The sequence below is a fragment of the Perognathus longimembris genome, chromosome 19 (assembly GCF_023159225.1).
Source record: "Perognathus longimembris pacificus isolate PPM17 chromosome 19, ASM2315922v1, whole genome shotgun sequence".
Taxonomy (NCBI): Eukaryota; Metazoa; Chordata; class Mammalia; order Rodentia; family Heteromyidae; genus Perognathus; species Perognathus longimembris.
The window spans coordinates 37,093,067-37,111,594 of record NC_063179.1 but is presented as its reverse complement, the minus strand read 5'-3'; the positions used below and the strand labels follow the sequence as shown (position 1 = coordinate 37,111,594).

The 18,528-nt window shown below is 37.8% G+C and overlaps 1 protein-coding gene across 1 annotated transcript in view; it reads right to left on the bottom strand.

Annotated features, from left to right (window-relative positions):
• Ndufaf2 (NADH:ubiquinone oxidoreductase complex assembly factor 2) overlaps positions 1 to 18,528 on the bottom strand; it is a 114,741-nt gene that overhangs the window by 27,898 nt on the left and 68,315 nt on the right. The window contains exons 2-3 of the mRNA XM_048368100.1: positions 13,114 to 13,203; positions 7,819 to 7,859 (exon numbers count right to left, since the gene is read on the bottom strand). Of these exons, the coding sequence (XP_048224057.1) occupies positions 7,819 to 7,859; positions 13,114 to 13,203 (131 nt within the window). The remainder of the gene's footprint in view (positions 1 to 7,818; positions 7,860 to 13,113; positions 13,204 to 18,528) is intronic.

The window sequence follows — 18,528 nt, the reverse complement described above, 5'->3', positions numbered from 1 at the left end:
AGATTCTAAACCTTTCACTAAGTATTTCATTTCTATTATACTTTTCCCCACAAAAGCTTCTTGTTTATTCAATTTTGCTTCTCTGGTGTAGCATTATGTTCTTGTTTCTCTTACCCCTGAAGAGAGCAGTAGTTCTTAAGTAGTTTTATCCAAGTTGCCTTTTCCTGTTTATTTGTGTGTGTTTCTTTCTTTTTTAGACATTCTCTTCAGATGTTGAGTATTTCTAGGTAAATCTTGATTATCAGGTCTGAAGCCACAGATGAGATGTGCGAACTCAGTTTCACTGTAATGTATCTGAGGTCCTTCTTCCGGGCTGCTCAGAGTTTGCAGGGATGTTTATCCTATTAACTTGCCTGGTACAAGAAGGCCGGTATGGAAAACAAATCTGAAGATCCATTTTTAATCTGTACATGCTCACTTAACTCTCTATTTTCAGAATGGTAACTCTTTCCTCGAGTTTGTCAGAAAACAGGACTGTACAGTCTGAATTATTTTCTATTTCCCAAGGATAAACTTCCAGTCTTCAACTGAATTGGGAAGAGGCAGTTTACTGTTGCATACCAGCACAAAGACAATTTAACAGCATACCTCCCACCCCAGTGATATTAAGATAGTGTTTACTATATAGTTCATGTTCCAACTTAGCCAATTATCCCAATACTGTCCGTTACTGCAAATTTGGCTTTCCCATCTGGTATCACATTTTACATTTAGTTGTCATGTTTATTAGTATTCCTTAGCTGCTCATGACACTGACATGACAGGTCTGGTGTTTCATGAAATCTGAGCCAATTTGTTTTTCTCCAGGTTGTTTTTGTTATGATTAGATCTGAGTTATACATTTTTGGAAGAATACTATATGAATAATGTCTTATTCTAAATACCTCAAACAAGAAGGAACACAACGTCAGATTTTCCCTACTTAGTAGAAGTAATTGCCACATTTGTCTACTAGAAAGATGCTTCCCCCCTTTTCAATGAATACATAATCTATAGGGAGATGGAAATCATATAAACAACCTAGTACTCCAAAAATACTAAACAAGTTTTAGTATCTGCTGATGACATTTTCCTGAATCAATTATTATTGTCACAGTTTTAAAAATGGTGATTTTTCCAATTCTATTAATTCATATACATTTATTGGATGGCATCCAATTGCTTCCTGCCAGGTCAAAGGTCTTAACACCAGCTCAAGCACTTTGAGAATTTTGTCACTGCCAGTGACGAGGCATGTTGGGGTTCTGTAGTTTAAATGGGTTACTTCTGGGCTTTGTTCCCTCTGCCAGGTTAAGATTCCCTCAGTTTTGCTAAAGCTGGCACTGTTTGTCCATCTGCTTTCCAAGCTTCCAAAACAGTGATGCTGAGCCTTGCTTTTTCTTTGCTTTTGCAATTTTCTCTGACGTTGGGGGTTATGCCTTTTAAGGTAAATACCTTCACTGTCATCTTCATTAGATTTGAGAAAGTAAACCACCATCTTCACTTGAATGTCAATTATTCTCTCTCCTTTCAAACTCTGTATCAGTGGTATACTGTCTGAAATCTATAATTAGCTCTTTTCACTCGGCATCATGTTTCTGAGATTTATCCATATTGATACATGCAGCTCTAGGTTATTCATTTTAAATGAAGGCTGTTTGGTGCCAGTTTATACATATGCTGCAATTTTCTTATCAGTTTCTACTACATTCTAGAAATTGTATTATAACGTTTGGTTTGTTCTGTTTTTCTTCAGGAACATACATCCAAACTTTTCAATTCTGAGTCAATAGGGAAGTAAGATTATATATGCAAAATGTCAGTCTTAAGACATTTCAATTTTGTAACTTATGAGTTTATTAATACTGAGCACAGAAAATTCAATAAATGTCAGTTATTTGGAGACAACACGAAAATAGGTCTCAAGAATTCAGAAATAAGATTGTATTTCACATTTATTTCTGAATGTGAAAACTACAAGATTCACACAATATAGGCCAGGACCAAGGCATGAAGTTAGTAAACCAAGAGTATGTTGCAGGGCTAGCAACATTTGACCACAATGTAACTACTGTCATAGCAAAAGAGAACTATCAATCAGGGTGGGGAAGGAAAGAAAGAGAGAAAGAGAGGGAAAGAGAGAGAGACACACACACAGAGACAGAAAGTCAGAGAGACAAGCAGGAAACCAGAGACAAATTTTGACCATCCATAAAAACATCCCCCAGGGGAGCAAAAGCTTCAATCAACACCTGGAACTTTCTTGTCCAACTGACAAGGCTATTTCTAGTGTGGAGGGAGACACTGGGAATTGTAGCCAGTTCTTTTCAAAGATTCCTATTCCTGTGGGTCAGTCTGTCTCTGTGGTGAGATGTATGCAATAGCAATGACACAGAAAGCATTATTCTACTTAACTCCCCTTATTCTAGCAGCATACAGACTAAGCAACCTCCTGATTTTTTCCCTTTGCCAATTTCATTGCCTACTATAAATCAGTATAATGGAATTTTAGAAACTACTTCAAATCCATATGCATTTTAGTTAGTGAGATATTGTTTAGAAGTCACATCACCCTGGATAAGGACAACAGAGTGTTTAGATTCTCTCCCCAGATTTAAGTAAACAAGACCACAATGTGTGTCCTATCCATCTACCCCAACCTTCTCTTTCATACAGTGTCACCATTTTCAACAGCAGTCTACTGCTTCCTAAGATTTCCTCTTCCTTTTTATGGAGCATGAGTATTTAAAATGAAGTGGGCGGAGTTCTAATACTGTAATTTTCTCCCTACGGTGCATAAATATTTTGCAACAAATTACTTTTTCTTTTCTTTTTTTTCTTATTTTGGCAGTTCTGAGGTTTTGAAGGCTTCGTGTGTGCTAGGTAAGAGTGCTACTATCTGAGCCATACTCCTCATGTAGCTTTTAATGCTCTGTTTTGTTTTGATACAGTGCCTCACACACTTTGCCCAGGTTGCTCTTGGATAATGTTATTCTACCACAACTTCCCAAGTAGTTGGGATTACAAGCATGAAACACTGCACCTTACTAATAAGACTACTTTTTTTCAAAGAAAAGTTTATCATTTCTGACTACTTCGTTGGTCTGAAGCGAAGAGTAAATTTTTTTTCTAAAAATTGGCTATCATTGGCCTCTAGTGAAGTAAGAGTCAGGACTAGGAAAAATCTACTTCATTAGCCTTGTAAAATATGGGTTGACCTTGTACTACACTAATGAATAAGTACTGAACTATACTGACAATCTGACAGTTAAATATAAATTTCTATGAAAAAAAGAACTACAGGCAGAGTTTAACTTGGAAATATGTTCAGTTTTACAAGGTTACTTTTTAATTAGTGGATAAAAATCTAAACTTCGTTTTCAATTCAGTCTATAAAAACTGATATATATATATATATATATATGAAGTCAAGTTCTGTCAGATGGTTGTGATAAATGATTAAGTGATAATTCCTGTGCTATCTCACTTACAATATAGACCAAAATATGGGCAGCCGAAACAAACAACTTTAAAATTGAGCTTGAAGGGTTATACAGGTGTCCAAAAGAGTGTACTTAAGAAATAAATGATTAATTCTGTAAGTTAAGAATTTCAGAGAAAACAAGTTAAGGAAAACACGTAAGAATTTTAGAAAGACTTAAAAGGAATTAAACACGAGAAGAATGTGCCTGGGAGCTATGAAAAATAACACATTAAACCTCAGAAAAAATAGTTGGGGGCTCTTTGAGAGTGGGGTGGGCAGAACAAGTATAAGATGTCAATGTGATAAAACTCAACTGGACACAAATTAGAATGTCCTGCATAGTGTATCAAAGAATTAGACCTTCAATTGGTCAGACTGGAAATCACTAATTTCATACTCAAGGTGTCCAGGAGGGAAACTGTGTATTTGAGTCTATAACAAACTGTCAGGCTTCAAATATGGTTGTATTATTTTCATCTCAACCACTGCCATAGTTGCTTGTTGTCAATATTTTAAAATTTACTCAGTGGCACTTCATTGTGGTCCCTGAGGACTAGAGACACTGAGTATCTTTTTAAATGCCTAGGAGCCATATTTATATTTCATAAAGTTTTTTGTTCAAGATTTTTGCCACATTTTATGTTTATCTTTTTTTAAACTATTGAGTTGAGGGTGGTCTTCATATAGTCTGATCACAATTCCTTTGTTGTATACATGTACTGTGAATATCTAATAGGTTTGCAAGAAAGGAGACTGTTCCCAAGGAAGGGATATAAACATTAACAGATAGATAATCCCTAAGATCACAAAAAGATACAAGCAGAAACTATACACTTCACCAAACCTTTTCTCATTCTATACACACACACACAAAAACAAAACCCAGGGCTGGGAATATGGCCTAGTGGCAAGGGTGCTTGCCTCGTATACATGAAGTTCTGGGTTCGATTCCCCAGCACCACATATATAGAAAACGACCACAAGTGGCACTGTGGCTCAAGTGGCAGAATGCTAGCCTTGAGCAAAAAGAAACCAGGGACAGTGCTCAGGCCCTGAGTCCAAGCCCAGGACTGGCAAAACACACACACACACACACACACACACACACACACACACACACACACACACTATCTTGCTTCCTGATCAGTCTGTCTCTGTTGTGATACACCTGGGAGAAAGATAAAGCACAAAGGAACATGTTGAACTACCCTAAGAGCATATCATTAAAAAAAAAAAAGTCCAGACTCTGGCAAACTCTGTAGGTCACATGGGGTGGGTTTTTCCACAAATGAATTTGCAAGGAAATGAAAGGCATGGGAGAGAACCTGTCAATTGAAAGACATCAAAAGTAAGTATTAAGTTTTCACAAAATGAGAAAGTCTAAATTCTAATATATAATTGTGCAAGGAAACTATTTAAAAGGTGAGGAAATGACTACTATAGGAAGCGCAACTGTGACCTAGCTACTGAAGAGGTAGGAGTGGAATGATCAGAATGAAGCCATCCCAGGCAAAAGTGAGACTGTCAAAAACAAAGTAAAACAAAAAGATGGTGTCCTTGCTCAAGTGGTAGAGCATTTGCTTAGCAAACGCAACACTTTGAATTCCATCCATAGTATCCCCCTTGATCTGTAAGAAGTTCAGTATTGCTTTTGTGGGGAGACAGGATGTTGTGACTGAGATGGAGTTAATGATTCTGGCAAAATTCTATTTCTTGACCTGGGTGAAAATTCAATTCTTTCTTGTGTGTTTGTTTCTTTCATGTTTGTTTTATATTAATTTTTCTTCTTCTGTGGTATATCTAGAAACTAGGATTATTGAAGAGTTTAGTAGTGATAGGAGTAGATAGTATTTTGTGATAGTGAAAACTAAAGTGTGGCTATAGAAGTAGCTGTTCACTTGAGGTAGGGAGACTACAGTGGATGAGAACTGAGCACCTAGTGCTTGGGAAGGCACTGCAGAGAGAAGACTATAAGCCAGGTCACACTTTCCAATATCAGATGAAAGAGTGGCCTAGATGTTGGGAATTACAAAAATCATCTGGAAGCCAGATGTGGTAGCTCACACCTGTAATCCTAGCTACTCAGGAGGCTGACATCTGGAGATTTCTGTTCAAAGCCAGCCAGGGAAGGAAAGTCCATGAGACTCTTATCTCCAATTAATCACCAGAAAACCAGAAGTGGCAATGTGACTCAAGTGGCAGAGCGCTAGCCTTGAGCTGAAGAGCTCAGGGACAGTGTCCAGGCCCAGAGTTTAAGCCCCACAACTGACAAAAAAAAAAGACCAGGAAGCTGGCTCATGCTTGTAATCCTAGCTACTCAGGAGGCTGAGATCTGAGGATCACATTCCAAAGCCAGCCCAGGCACAAAGTCTGTGAAACTCATCTCCAATGAGCCACCAGAAGAAACTGGAAGAGGCAATGCGGCTCAAAGTAGTAGAGTGAAAGAGCTCAGGGACAGCACAGAAGTCCAGATCAAGCCCCATGACCGATCCAAAAAAAAAAAGATGATAAGGTACAGAGAAATATACTTAGAATTACAGCCTGCCATTTCCTTGGGCTGACAAAATGCTAGGCATTTTGAAAGTGGCTAGGAGAAGGAAGGAGCCCACTTTCTTTCTGTGGGGTATGGGAAAATGAGCACAACTCACTTCAAGGAAAGAAGGAACTCATATTATTTTCAGGCACACACAAGCTTCACTTAATGTTTTATAGCACAGAAAGTTTCTAAAAAATATTAATAGTGAATGCTAATTTGTTAGCAAAGAAATAGAGATTCCTGAAACAATAAAAGTAAGTCAGGAAGAAGGAAAAGTGGTCATTTGGGTTTGCAATAGTCAGGGAATAAGAGAAGTCCCAGATCATACAAGAAAGGGAGTATCTCCAGGTAGAAAGCACAAAGGGCAGTATAGTAATAAACTTGGAGACTCACACTTATGAAACACATTTATTTCTTACACATATATATAACTCATATAACACATATACCTTTCAGATGTTGTTTTAAACTGATGTTTGAAATGATCATGTTTTTTCAACAAATATACAATAGTATTTTATGCTTTTATTCATTCACTTTACCCTTTGAAACAGTAAGTTTTTAAAATTTTAAAAGAAAATTCAATTTAACTATTATCTATTCAACTATTATCTATCAATTCAACTATTATCTATTAGCCACTTGCTAATTATGTATTTTAAAGTTTCTTCGGCTATTTGATATGGTTAAATATATAAAACTAAGGGCAATGATTAGGTAAGACCAGGTAATTCAGTGTCTCTCAAACTTTCCAACCACAGCATGTATATCAGAAGAGAAATTCCTGGAGCCAGGAAAAATCACCTGATACAAGGTCCCCCTTTCCCCTACTCCTGTGGTTGTAGGAATTGACCTAGGGCTTTTCACATGATGTGTAAGTGCTCTAAAAGCTAACATAATAGCCCAACCTTTTAAAAAAATTTTGAAATCTGGTGCTAGTGGCTCACACCTGTTATCCTAGCTTCTCACGAGTGTGAGATCTGAGGATTAAAGCCAGTCTAGGAAGAGAAGTCCATGAGATGCTTACCTCCAGTTAGCCAGCAAATCTCCAGAAGTGGAGGTGTGGCTTGAGTGGTAGAGTGCCAACACCGAGCAAGAAAGCTAAGTGACAGCACCGGGCTGAGTTCACCAGACAGAGTACTAGAATAATAAAAACAAAACAAAACAAAAAAAAAAAAAACCCCAACCCACAAAACTGAGCCAAGCTGCCTAGGCTAGGTGCAAACTCATGATTCCCCTACTTAGGGTTCATGAATAGCTACAAATACAGGTATGTGCTATCATACATGGCTTACAAACTGTTTTTATATTATTTTAATAATTCACTTAAAATGTATAAGAATTGTCTTACATTCCATAAAATGCACATCTACTTTATTATACAGTATTTTATTAGTACTAAGCAATATTAATTAGTATATTAATGTATTGCTTTATTATAAAATATTTAAAATTATTTTCAGTGGAGTGAGTTTAATACTTTGGGAAGATGTGTCATGGCTTCATGTGTCTTTGCAAGCTCAAACTCTTAGTTGAGAACTAGAGCATTATAAATACATTGTGTTTGTTTATTTGTTTTGTTTTTGTTGCCAGTCCTGGAGCTTGGACTCAGGGCCTGAGCACTGTCCCTGGCTTCTTTTTGCTCAAGGCTAGCACTCTACCTCTTGAGCCACAGTGTCACTTCTGGCTTTTTTCTATATATGTGGTGCTGAGGAATTGAACCCAGGGCTTCATGTATACGAGGTGAGCACTTTACCACTAGGCCATATTCCCAGCCCCCAAAACATTGTGTTTGAATACTTCCGGTGTGTAGTCTTACCTCCATAGTTGGTGGAGTCTTTCTTGTCTTTCTAATCCAAGCTAGAAAGAAAAACAGTACTTAAATTCCAGTTCTCTGTAATGTATTTGAACATTTTATTTAATCATGGTAAAAGATAACTTTTTGAACATCTATATGGTTTGAAGTATTGGAGATATAATGGACACGCAGACAGATGAAGCCAACCTCTAGCACCAGAGTTGATTTGTGTGTGTGTGTGTGCACGTGCATTTTTCACTCAAATTTAATACTTTACACTTGAGCCATACCTCCCCTTGGTTACTTGGGGATAAGAATCTCAAGGCTTTGTCCACCTGGGCTGGATTCAAACTTCAAACCTCCTATCTCAGCCTCCCGAGTGGCTAGGATTAAAGGGATGAGTCACTGGCACCCATTTCAAAATTTTTTTTTCCCAACAGAATAGTACTTCATAACATAAAAATTATGTGGAATTCAGATTTTCAGTGTCTATAAATAAGATTTTATTGAAGCATAGCCACTTATTTCTATCTATGGCTGGTATGTACATATCAAAAGAGTAACTGTAATAGACCAAGTGATCTGTAATCCTAAAATACTTACCATCTGATACTTTAGAGAGAAAGTCTAACCCCTGTGGCTAGGACTACCATTAAGTATAACCCATTTAGCAACAACTATATATCTTAACACAAAAATACTTTTATTAAATTTTCTAAAATAAATATCATTCTTAGTTATTACATTCTTTAATAGTTATCATACATTTCAGAGACTAGAAACACCGATGATAACATCAGAATGAAAAAGTAAAATCATGTAATGCACACTTGCTAGTATAAGAAAAAAAATAGCAATTACTATTACAATGAATCTACAAAACAACATTTCCAGTTTTTTGGAAGGCTGGAAAAAGATACTTTAAATGAATTCAAATTATTATTTAAAAAAATTCTAATGCTATATAGGGAAATTGAGAAAACTAGTATGTGTTTTCTAAAATTTACTGGTTTGTTTATAATATTCATTCATAAATGTGGGAGTGCAATAAATCTAAATATTGAATGTATTAATTTAATTTTGTTTTTTGCCAGTCCTGGGGCTTGGGACTCGGGGCCTGAGCACTGTCCCTGGCTTCTTTTTGCTCAAGACTAGCACTCTACCACCTCAGCCACAGCACCACTTCCGGCTTTTTCTATTTATGTGGTGCTGGAGAATCAAACCCAGGGCTTCATGCATGCAAGGCAAACACTCTACCCCTAAGCCATATTCCCAGCCCCGAATGTATTAAATACTTATTCATAGTCATGAGATACTATGAAAATATATAAAGACTTCCTTTTCCCTTCATTTTATTAATCCTTTACCAATATTTACTTTATATTGACTTTACAAATAGACAAATTTTTATATTTATGATTCTACAATAACCAAGCACTTGCTTAAGATGATGGTTGATGACACTACTGTTTGTTTTGATTCCAGTAAAGGTTAGAGCAAAAAATGTTCAATGATCACTCATTTATTATATAATCTGATACAGACTTTCTCAAGTGGTTATTATAAAGCAACAGGAAATATGGTGAAAGTAGACAAAGGTTAGTAAGAAGAAGGAATAGAAAAAGCACTAGTTTTAAATCATTTATATTTGTTTTGTTTTGTTTGTATTGGTACTTGGAGCTTGAAGTCAAGGCCTCATGCTCTCACTTGGCTTTTTCACTCAACACTGATTATTATACCTCCACTTCCATCATTCTGCTGGTTAATTGGAGATAAAAGTCTCAAATCTCTCTGCATACTCTGGCTTGTGACTCCAATCCTCAGACCTCAGCCTCCTGAGTAGATAGGATTACAGGCTTGACCAACCAGTGGCTGGCTGAAATAAGTACTTTTTAAACCTCAAAACATCTGAATCAGAACCTCTGTCCGGTTATAAACTATATAATTATCTTGCTATTGCTACTTATATCTGTAAGGTAGATTTTGAATCAGTCCTCATTATAAAATAACTATTTAGGAAGGTAACTGGACAGTTTATATCTTGCATCAGTGTTCATTTGCATTCTTATCAGTATGCATGAGACTTTCACTGAACTCCTATTGGAACATAACAAACCATAATGAATGTAAAAGTGAGAATGCAAGTTAGGTTCCCTATTAATCACAAAGAGATTAGAAGAAGCACATAAGAAAACACTTCTAGAAGTATACATTCTTCAAATTTCCAAAGGCCCAAGAAATGTTCAAAATACTTTCAGAAGCACTTGCAATAGTCAATGGCAAATGAAATATCCTATGACCAGATTTAGTAGGCAAACAGAATCAAAATTATGGAAAAGTTATCAACAGTTGATTACATTAAAATGTGTCATTTAATTCACTAGATAAAGATTCATCTTTTAGAAAATCTTACTAGTTGAGTGTTGATAGTTCCTAAAAACTGATAAATATAAATAAAAGTACATTTTTGAAATGTGAAAAATTCTTCCTACGATATATTATGAATTACTGACCTCTTAGTCACATTAATTTAGAGTGAGTTAGAATATTTTAAGTTACCAAATTTTATGAAGTTCACAGTTGTTACTGTTCTTTATTCTTAAGTTTTCTGTGATATACTTTAAATACAGAGAAGCCATTTTAATTGTATAATTTCACAAGTACTGACAAATATGTACATAGAGTATTTCTATCACCTTCCCCCAAAGTTCTTTTACATTCAGAGCCCCCAGCAATGACTGATAACATTTTCTGTGACTGCAGACTAGTTCTGCTTTATAAATAGAATCTACTCTTTTGCCTCTGGCTTATATGTAGTCAGCAGGACTGAGTAAACTCACAGCTTTAGGTTCATTCACATTTGTGTGTATAGAAAACACTCTTAAGGTAGGCCCCAAACCCACACTTCCAGGCATTTACTCCTTGGAGTAAAGGCAGAACCATGAGTTACTGCTACCCATGAAAATATGGCAAAAGTCAAAAGATGTATGTGATTAGATGGCTACAATGCACAAAAATGAAGCACCTGTCTTGTTGAAGACTTTTCATCCTTGTTGGCTATAAGAAAAGAAGGAATTTAAAGCAAATTTACATGCATTTTCACCACTGCATGTATCTGCATCTTGCAATACTCCATCGGACCTCACAACCTGGCATCCTGTTAACTCTCCAAACTTATATCCTGTTAGGTTCTCTCAGGCTCTACCTGGTCACTTTGGCTTCCTTGCTATTCCTGAAGCATAGGAGCGTATTTCTGCCTCAGGGCTCTGCATTTGCTTTAGGAATGCTCCTATAATGATTATCTGCATGATATTCCTGCAGATGTACATATAGTAAAGCCTACACTCTTTCTCTGCTTTATTATACATATATTTATATTATACAGTTCCGTTAGTTATCTCCTTTGTCTTTTTCCCACCTTAGAATGTGGGCTCCATGACTGCAGATATCTTCAGTAGATGGTTGCTAAATAAATGAATGAAATGGCATAGTGTTGAATCCTCGTTGTAACAGAATATGTAATTTGTAGGTAATTGTATTCTGCTACTAATAATTGAAAAATGTCAAGTTATATTCTCTTGGATAGAAAAAATCCTTGAGATGCATTTGGTATTGACATTATTTACTTTACAAACTTCTCCTCTCCTCACATATAGTGTTGTGTTTATGTTGTGATTTTTTTCTTCATGATGTAAGTTCTTACTTTTTATATTTAATTGGTGTGTACTACTGTAAAAATAATTTTCATTTCAGTGTTTGGTTGATACAGTTGTATTAAGACTAAGCCCCATGGGACAGTTATGCTGAATTATTAGATCAGGACAGTCATAAGAAGCATTAAAACTTCATTCTATTTCCCTGAAAGTCTTAAAGGCTGAAAAATGAGTCATTACCTATTTATTTATAACTTAATTTATTTCTATAAGCATTTTAATTCTATACTATTATTGGGAAAATGACAAAATAGGCTCATTATAAGAAGGCATAAGAATTGCAAATGTAGCTTATAACGCTGGAAAGTCTGTTAAAATAAGAAGGCTCAATTATTCCTTCTAGAAGTTGCCAATTTATAGTCTGTATTTCTTAGGAAAAAATGCTGTTGTCTACACATATATATTTATACCCTTTTTCCATAGTTCTACTACTTGTATTGCTAATAAGCAGGAATGGAAAAGATATTTTCACTGGAGTGATTTTTATACTCACACAGTGGCATAAATGTACACAATACTTACAACTGCTACATTTAAGCTATCATTCTATGCCCACCAACAAGCAATATGTCTGCATGTATGGAGCTAAAAAACCCAAGTGATTTCCCTAACTTTTCTGCTCTTCTAAATGGCTATGACTACAGTATAAGCCTTGTCTTACAGGATTGTTGTGATGGTCAAACACAATAATGACTCTAAGGTAATAGCATAATACCAGGCATTTGGGTAAACACCTAGTTAGTATTAAGTGACATATACGATAGACATTAGTGTTTCAGGAAAGGCTCTTTTTAGTTGCAAGTAACAAAATTTCCACCATGTAGAATACTTTTATTAAATAAAATGTTTTAATCCTGTATATTAAAGATAGCTACTTACACACTACCAAGTTCATATGCTAATGTTCCAGCCAAGTAGAGAGACTTGAAGCTACTGTTTTATCTTCCCTGGTTCTTTTATCTTAATTCCAAGTCTTAAGATAGGGATCAACTGTCCACCTTCTAAACAGGAGGTAAGCTGAAAGGGTCCTTGTGAGGTGCACAAATATCCCAAAGGTCTCTACAGAAAATGTTTTTTTTAAAACTTACAAAAAAGAAAAACAAGCTATGTTCCTTCTTCAAGTTCATGGGCCAGAAACAGGATTCCAGGGGTGGGGCTGCACAGGTACAGAACCAGTAAATGACAGTGGGTGCCTCCTTAGACTTTGTACCTAAGGAGCTTTCTTTGCTGACTTCACCTTATTCTCCACAAATTTCAGAGACACATGTGCAATGTTTAGAAACAGTTTGATGCTCAGGAGGCTGAGATCTGAGGATCATGGTTCAAAGCCAGCCCAGGTAGGAAAGTGCTTGAGACTCTTATCTCCAATTAACCACCAGAATACCAGAAGTGGCGCTGTGGCTCAAAATGGTAGTACACTAGCCTTGAACAGAATAGCTGAGAGACAGTGCTCAGGCTCTGAGTTCAAACCCCATGACTGATGAAAAAAGTTTTAGGGATTCAAGTGATAAAGAGAAGTAGGAAATTATATATGCTCTTATTAATTTTATGTAACATTACATGATTTGCCTCTCAGAATATTCTATTATAAGCAGAAATTTACCTTCCCATTCTGTTGGTATGGTCCCTACTTCATAGTCTACTTCATTTTTATTTGCTGCTTCCATAATCCTTTTCTCTCGGATAGTTTGTCCTGTAAGACAAGAGGGATGAATGCACTTTAAATAAACTTATCACACAGTAGTTACTATAAATAATACCATTTCTGATATTGCATACAAGTTTCCTATGGTAAAAAAATTAAGCCAGCAGGAAAAGAATAAATTCCACTTAAAATAATACTTGTCGGGTGGCAGTGGCTAGCTAACGCAGGAGGCTGAGATCTGAGGATCAGGGTTTCAAGCCAGCCCGGGCAGGAAAGCCCCTGAGACTCTTATCTCTAATTAACCACCAGAAAAGTGGAAGTGGTGCTGTGGCTCAAGTAGTAAGTAGAGCATTAACTACCCTTAAGCACCAAGAGGCTCAGGAAGAGCTCCCAGGCCCTGAGATCATGTCCCATAACTGACTAACAACAACAACAACAATAATGTAACTTAAGAGTAGGGATAGAAAGTGGGAAATGGGGAGAATGATGAAAGGAGTGACACCAAGAAGCATTGTGCTTATAGCCTGACTTATGGAATTGTAGCCTCTTTGTACAACTACTTAATAATAATATATATAAAGAATTAGAAAAAATAATGTTACAAAAGCAATATCTTAACAACGGTACTGCAATTTTTTAAAAAAAATCTCTACAGTAGCATATAAGATTACTTTTGGTAGAATGAATATAGATGGCTGCAAAACAACAAAGGAAAGGCCAGTTGATCCTTCAGGACACTGATAATTGTTAAAAAAAATTTAATAATCAATGGTTGTTCTTCAACAAATTCACAAGTAGGTACAGCACGAGCAGCCACTGTGGCTGGCCTAGACAAAGGATATTCATGCCCCTTACTAAGCTGCCATCTTGTCCCCACAGTACTCTGGAAAGCCCAAGCCACCAAACTATTGGCTGAAATCTATAGTCCACCCAAGTCACTACCTCTCAAGTGAATATAAATAACAGGGACAAAAACTGGTTGGATCTATTAAAAAGACAAGAGCAAGTTATGAGCTATTTTAACTCCTTGAAAAGCACTGAGTAAAATACTGTTTACAAATAGGTGACATCAAGGATGGACTTTAAAAATGCCCATCTCATTCAGCGCAGATGCTCACATCTATAATCTTAGCTACCCAGGAAGCTGGTATCTGAAGGATTATGGTTTGAAGCCAGGCCAGATGGAAAAATCCTTGAGATTCCACCTCAAAATAATCATCTAAAAGCTGGGCTGGAGGTATGGCTCAAGTGTAGAGTGCCAGCTGTGAGCAAAAAAGCCAGAACAGCAGGCCCTAAGTTCAAGTGCTAGTACTGGCAAAAAACACACATGACTTATTAAGCAAATTCTTTATCATCAGATAGGGTCCCCCACCCTTTTAAAACTACTGCATTCTTGGGAACCTAATACAGGATGTTATGAATTTTTATGAAATGGAAATGAAAGTTATGTTTCCCATTTAGTAAGAAATTATGCATAAACCACATATTTACTTATTCTACTGTGCTTTCGTGCAATATTTGTAAAGACAACCCTACTTATCATAGCAAAAAAAATTCCCTCCTAGTGAATAAAGTAAATTTAAATATGTACTCATGTGGTGAATTGTAAGGTCTAATTTACATAGAAATTAAGTTAATAACAAAACATTTAATATATATATGCCTAATTAGTCCTAAAGTAACAATAATAATTTGATATTGGTGAGCTCAATGAGCCCTAAGTAAACTAATGCATAGTTGGTTTGTTTTTCTTAACAGTAAACAATATTAAATATAATTGAAATAGTCAAAATAAGTTTGAACTCAAAAAGATTGTTAGGATCAATGTAGACTTAAACATTAAAAAAAACCACAGTATTTCAAACATAAAATAATTAAAGCTAACTGCCATAAAGCCAATTGCCCTGAAAAATGGTCAGATTTCATATTCATTTGTTTAGAAAATTATTGAGTCCATTTAGTAGAAAGAAGAAAAGGAAGGACAAAAGGACGGAAGGCAGGAAGGAAATGGAAGGGAAGGGAAGGAGGGAGGGAGAAAGGAAGGAAAGAAGGAAGAAAGGGAAGAAGGGAGGGAAGGAGGAAGTAAAAGGACAAAAGGAAGGAAAGGGAAGGAGGGAGGGAGGGAGGAAGAAAGGAAGGAAAAAAAGGAATAAGGGTGGAAGAGAGGGAGGGAGGGAGAGCGAGCGAGAGGAAGGAAAGGAGGAAGGAAAGAAGGAAGGAAGGCAGTCAGGAAGGAAGGAAGGGAAAGAGGGAGGAAGGGGAGGAAGGAAGGGAAAGAGGGAAGAAGGGAGAAAGGAGAGAAAGAAGGCGAGGAGGAAGGGAAGAAGGGCGGAAGGGAAAGAGGAAGGACAAAAGAAAGGAAATGGAAGGGAGGGAAGGAGGGAGAAAGGAAGGAAAGAAGGGCAGAAGGAAAGGAGGGAGGGAGAAAGGAAGCAAGCAAGTTACATGGGAGGATGAGATTGGGATAATCAGAGTTCTACTCTGGCCTGGGCAAAAACGTTTTGAGACTCTATCGTCATAGAGAGAAGCTGGACTTAGGCATGTGAGCTTTTGTCCCCAGTAACAACAGGAACCTTAAAGCAGGTAAATCACAGCTCAAACATGTGCCAGGTAGGAACAGAGACCCTAATCTAAAAGTAACAAGCAAAGCCAGGGCCGGTGGTGTGGCTCAGTGGTGGGGAGCCTTCCTAGTAAGTTCAAGGTGATTAGTCTAAACCCTAGGATTGCCAAGAAACAAAAAACAAAAACAAAAAAAGGAGAGATCCCAGGTATAGTGTAGATGACAGAGATTAAGGTGAAGGACAAATGTGGTGTGTTCTACTGAGCTTCAGAGATAGGATATGGAAACTGGGACAAAAAGCTCTAGAGCAGAACGTCCTAAGCCTGGAATCTCATGCTCACATCATTCATAATGTAATAAGTTTTGCATGTTCATTTAAAAAATACAAGTCCTAAATTTCATTTAAGTACAATCTTTACAATTTTTTTACTATGCCTTTTAGTATCACATCCTTAATGTTTTTCAAATTCACTTGTTTTTTTCTGTCCTAAAAGATATCCATTCAAACACTTACTATATTGGTCCATACATACATTAAACTACTTACAGAAGTTAAAATTTTTGTGTTCTTTTGTATGACCTAGTCATCTCATAGATCACACATGGGAAACCATACTACTGTACACACTGGCCTACACAGCAGGCCCAGCAACACGTGCTTTTATAAGACACAGGAGCCAATATAACCAGTAAGAAATTCCTGTGGACGGGGAATTGACTGATGAATATTAAAGGCTTGCCTGGACTGTGTTTACCCTTCACTTCACAACATTCTATTATGCACAATAATATTTTAAAGTTGAGGAGGGGAGAATCCTAAAATTCCAAAGGTTACTTAATTAAAAAAATAAAAGCAAAAATTTCTGGTATGTTTACCATGTTCCAGACATTGAACTAACTTTTAACTTTATAAATAATTTCCTTTAAATTTGACAGCGTCACAAGACACACATTACTTCATTTTATAAATAAAGAGATTAAGGCTTATGAGAACTTATTTAACTTAATTTCAGGTAACTCACTAATAAACAGAACATTCACTGCACATTCACTGAAGAAAATACTGAAAATTATTAGAAATACAAATCACCCTTTGTTCCACCACCTTACGGGCTGTCATTAATACTTTATAGCCAAGGGACAGGTCAGTGGCAGAAGGCTGAGCTAGCATGTGAGAAGCCCTGGGATCCATCCTCACCACTGTAAACAGAAAAAGAAAAAACACCGCATAGATTATATTCCATAAATATAACGTGTTGGGGATTCTCACTGCCCTTCAACCAGCCCTGGGGCAGTGTGGGAGGGAGCCCCTCCCACCTTCCGGCCTCAACAGGAAGAGAAGCCCTGGGGCTTGGCCACATGTCTAATGGCCGGGGCCTGGCATGTGTGTGGGGGGGGGGGCTGTAGTCCCCGCCCACAGAGGAAGGTTCATGACATCACCTGATGGGCATCCCAGTCAGCCAATCAGTCAGTCACCCCAAGTCCTTCCCCTTCTGCCTTTTTCATCCTAATAAATCCTCCCCGGTGGAGACCCATTCAACCATCAAGCTGTCTCCCCACCCATTCAACCATCAAGCTGTCTCCCCGGGATTCTCTTCCTGCATCAGACACGTGAGGGGGGCTGGCGGGGAAAGGGATTTCGGCATTTCTCCTCAACTCAGCAAAGTCCACAAAGATACGCCTTATTCCTTCTGCCGGTGGGAGGGGTAGGGCTGAGTCTCTTTCATAGTTTTGGGGTTCAGGCATTCCCCCGGGAGATAGGGGGAAAGGTGTCCTAGAGACTCCAACATTTGGGCATCTCCTCCGGAGAAGTGAGGAGAGCGGTCCTCAGAGGCCCCGACAATAAGGTATAGATGGGATCCCTCCAGCTGTGGACCCACCCCTGCCCTGAGCCGGGTCTGTTGCAGACGGGGGCCTCTCCTCAGCACCACCGTCCCCTGCTCGTCTCCTAGTGTCCTTCCAACGAACCTGCCATCCAACCTTAATTACAATGCTATCTATAATGCTTAATTAATGCTATCTTTGGGGGCTGGAATTTGGGTCTGTCTCTTAGATATGTGCAATCCTTTAGTTTTTAGGTTAATTAGTTTCCTATGAAGTTAAGGGTAAATTACAACAAATACACTTTTTAACTGACCACTGTTGATCATCATATAAAAGGCACCATAAATTGGGCACCCGTAGTTTATACCTGTCATTCAAGCTACTCAAGAAGCTGGGATCTGGGCTGGGGATATGGCCTAGTGGCAAGAGTGCTTGCCTCATATACATGAGGCCCTGGGTTCAATTCCCCAGCACCACATATACAGAAAGCAGCCAGAAGTGGCACTGTGGCTCAAGTGGTAGAGTGCTAGCCTTGAGCAAAAAGAAGCCAGGGACAGTGCTCAGGCCCTGAGTCCAAGCCCCAGGACTGGCAAAAAAAAAAAAAAAGAAGCTGGGATCTGGGCTGGGAATATGGCCTAGTGGCAAGAGTGCTTGCCTCCTACACGTGAAGCTCTCGGTTCCATTCCCCAGCACCACATATATGGAAAATGGCCAGAAGGGGCGCTGTGGCTCAGGTGGCAGAGTGCTAGCCTTGAGCGGGAAGAAGCCAGGGACAGTGCTCAGACCCTGAGTCCAAGGCCCAGGACTGGCCAAAAAAAAAGAAGCTGGGATCTGAGGATCACAGTGCAAAGTCTGTCCAAGCAGGAAAGTCTGTAAGAATACTATCTCCAATTAAACACCAAAAAGCCAGAAGTAGAACTGTGGTTCAAATAATAAAGCACTGGCTTTGAGCACAAACGCTCAGGAACAGTGCCCAGGCCGTGAGTTCA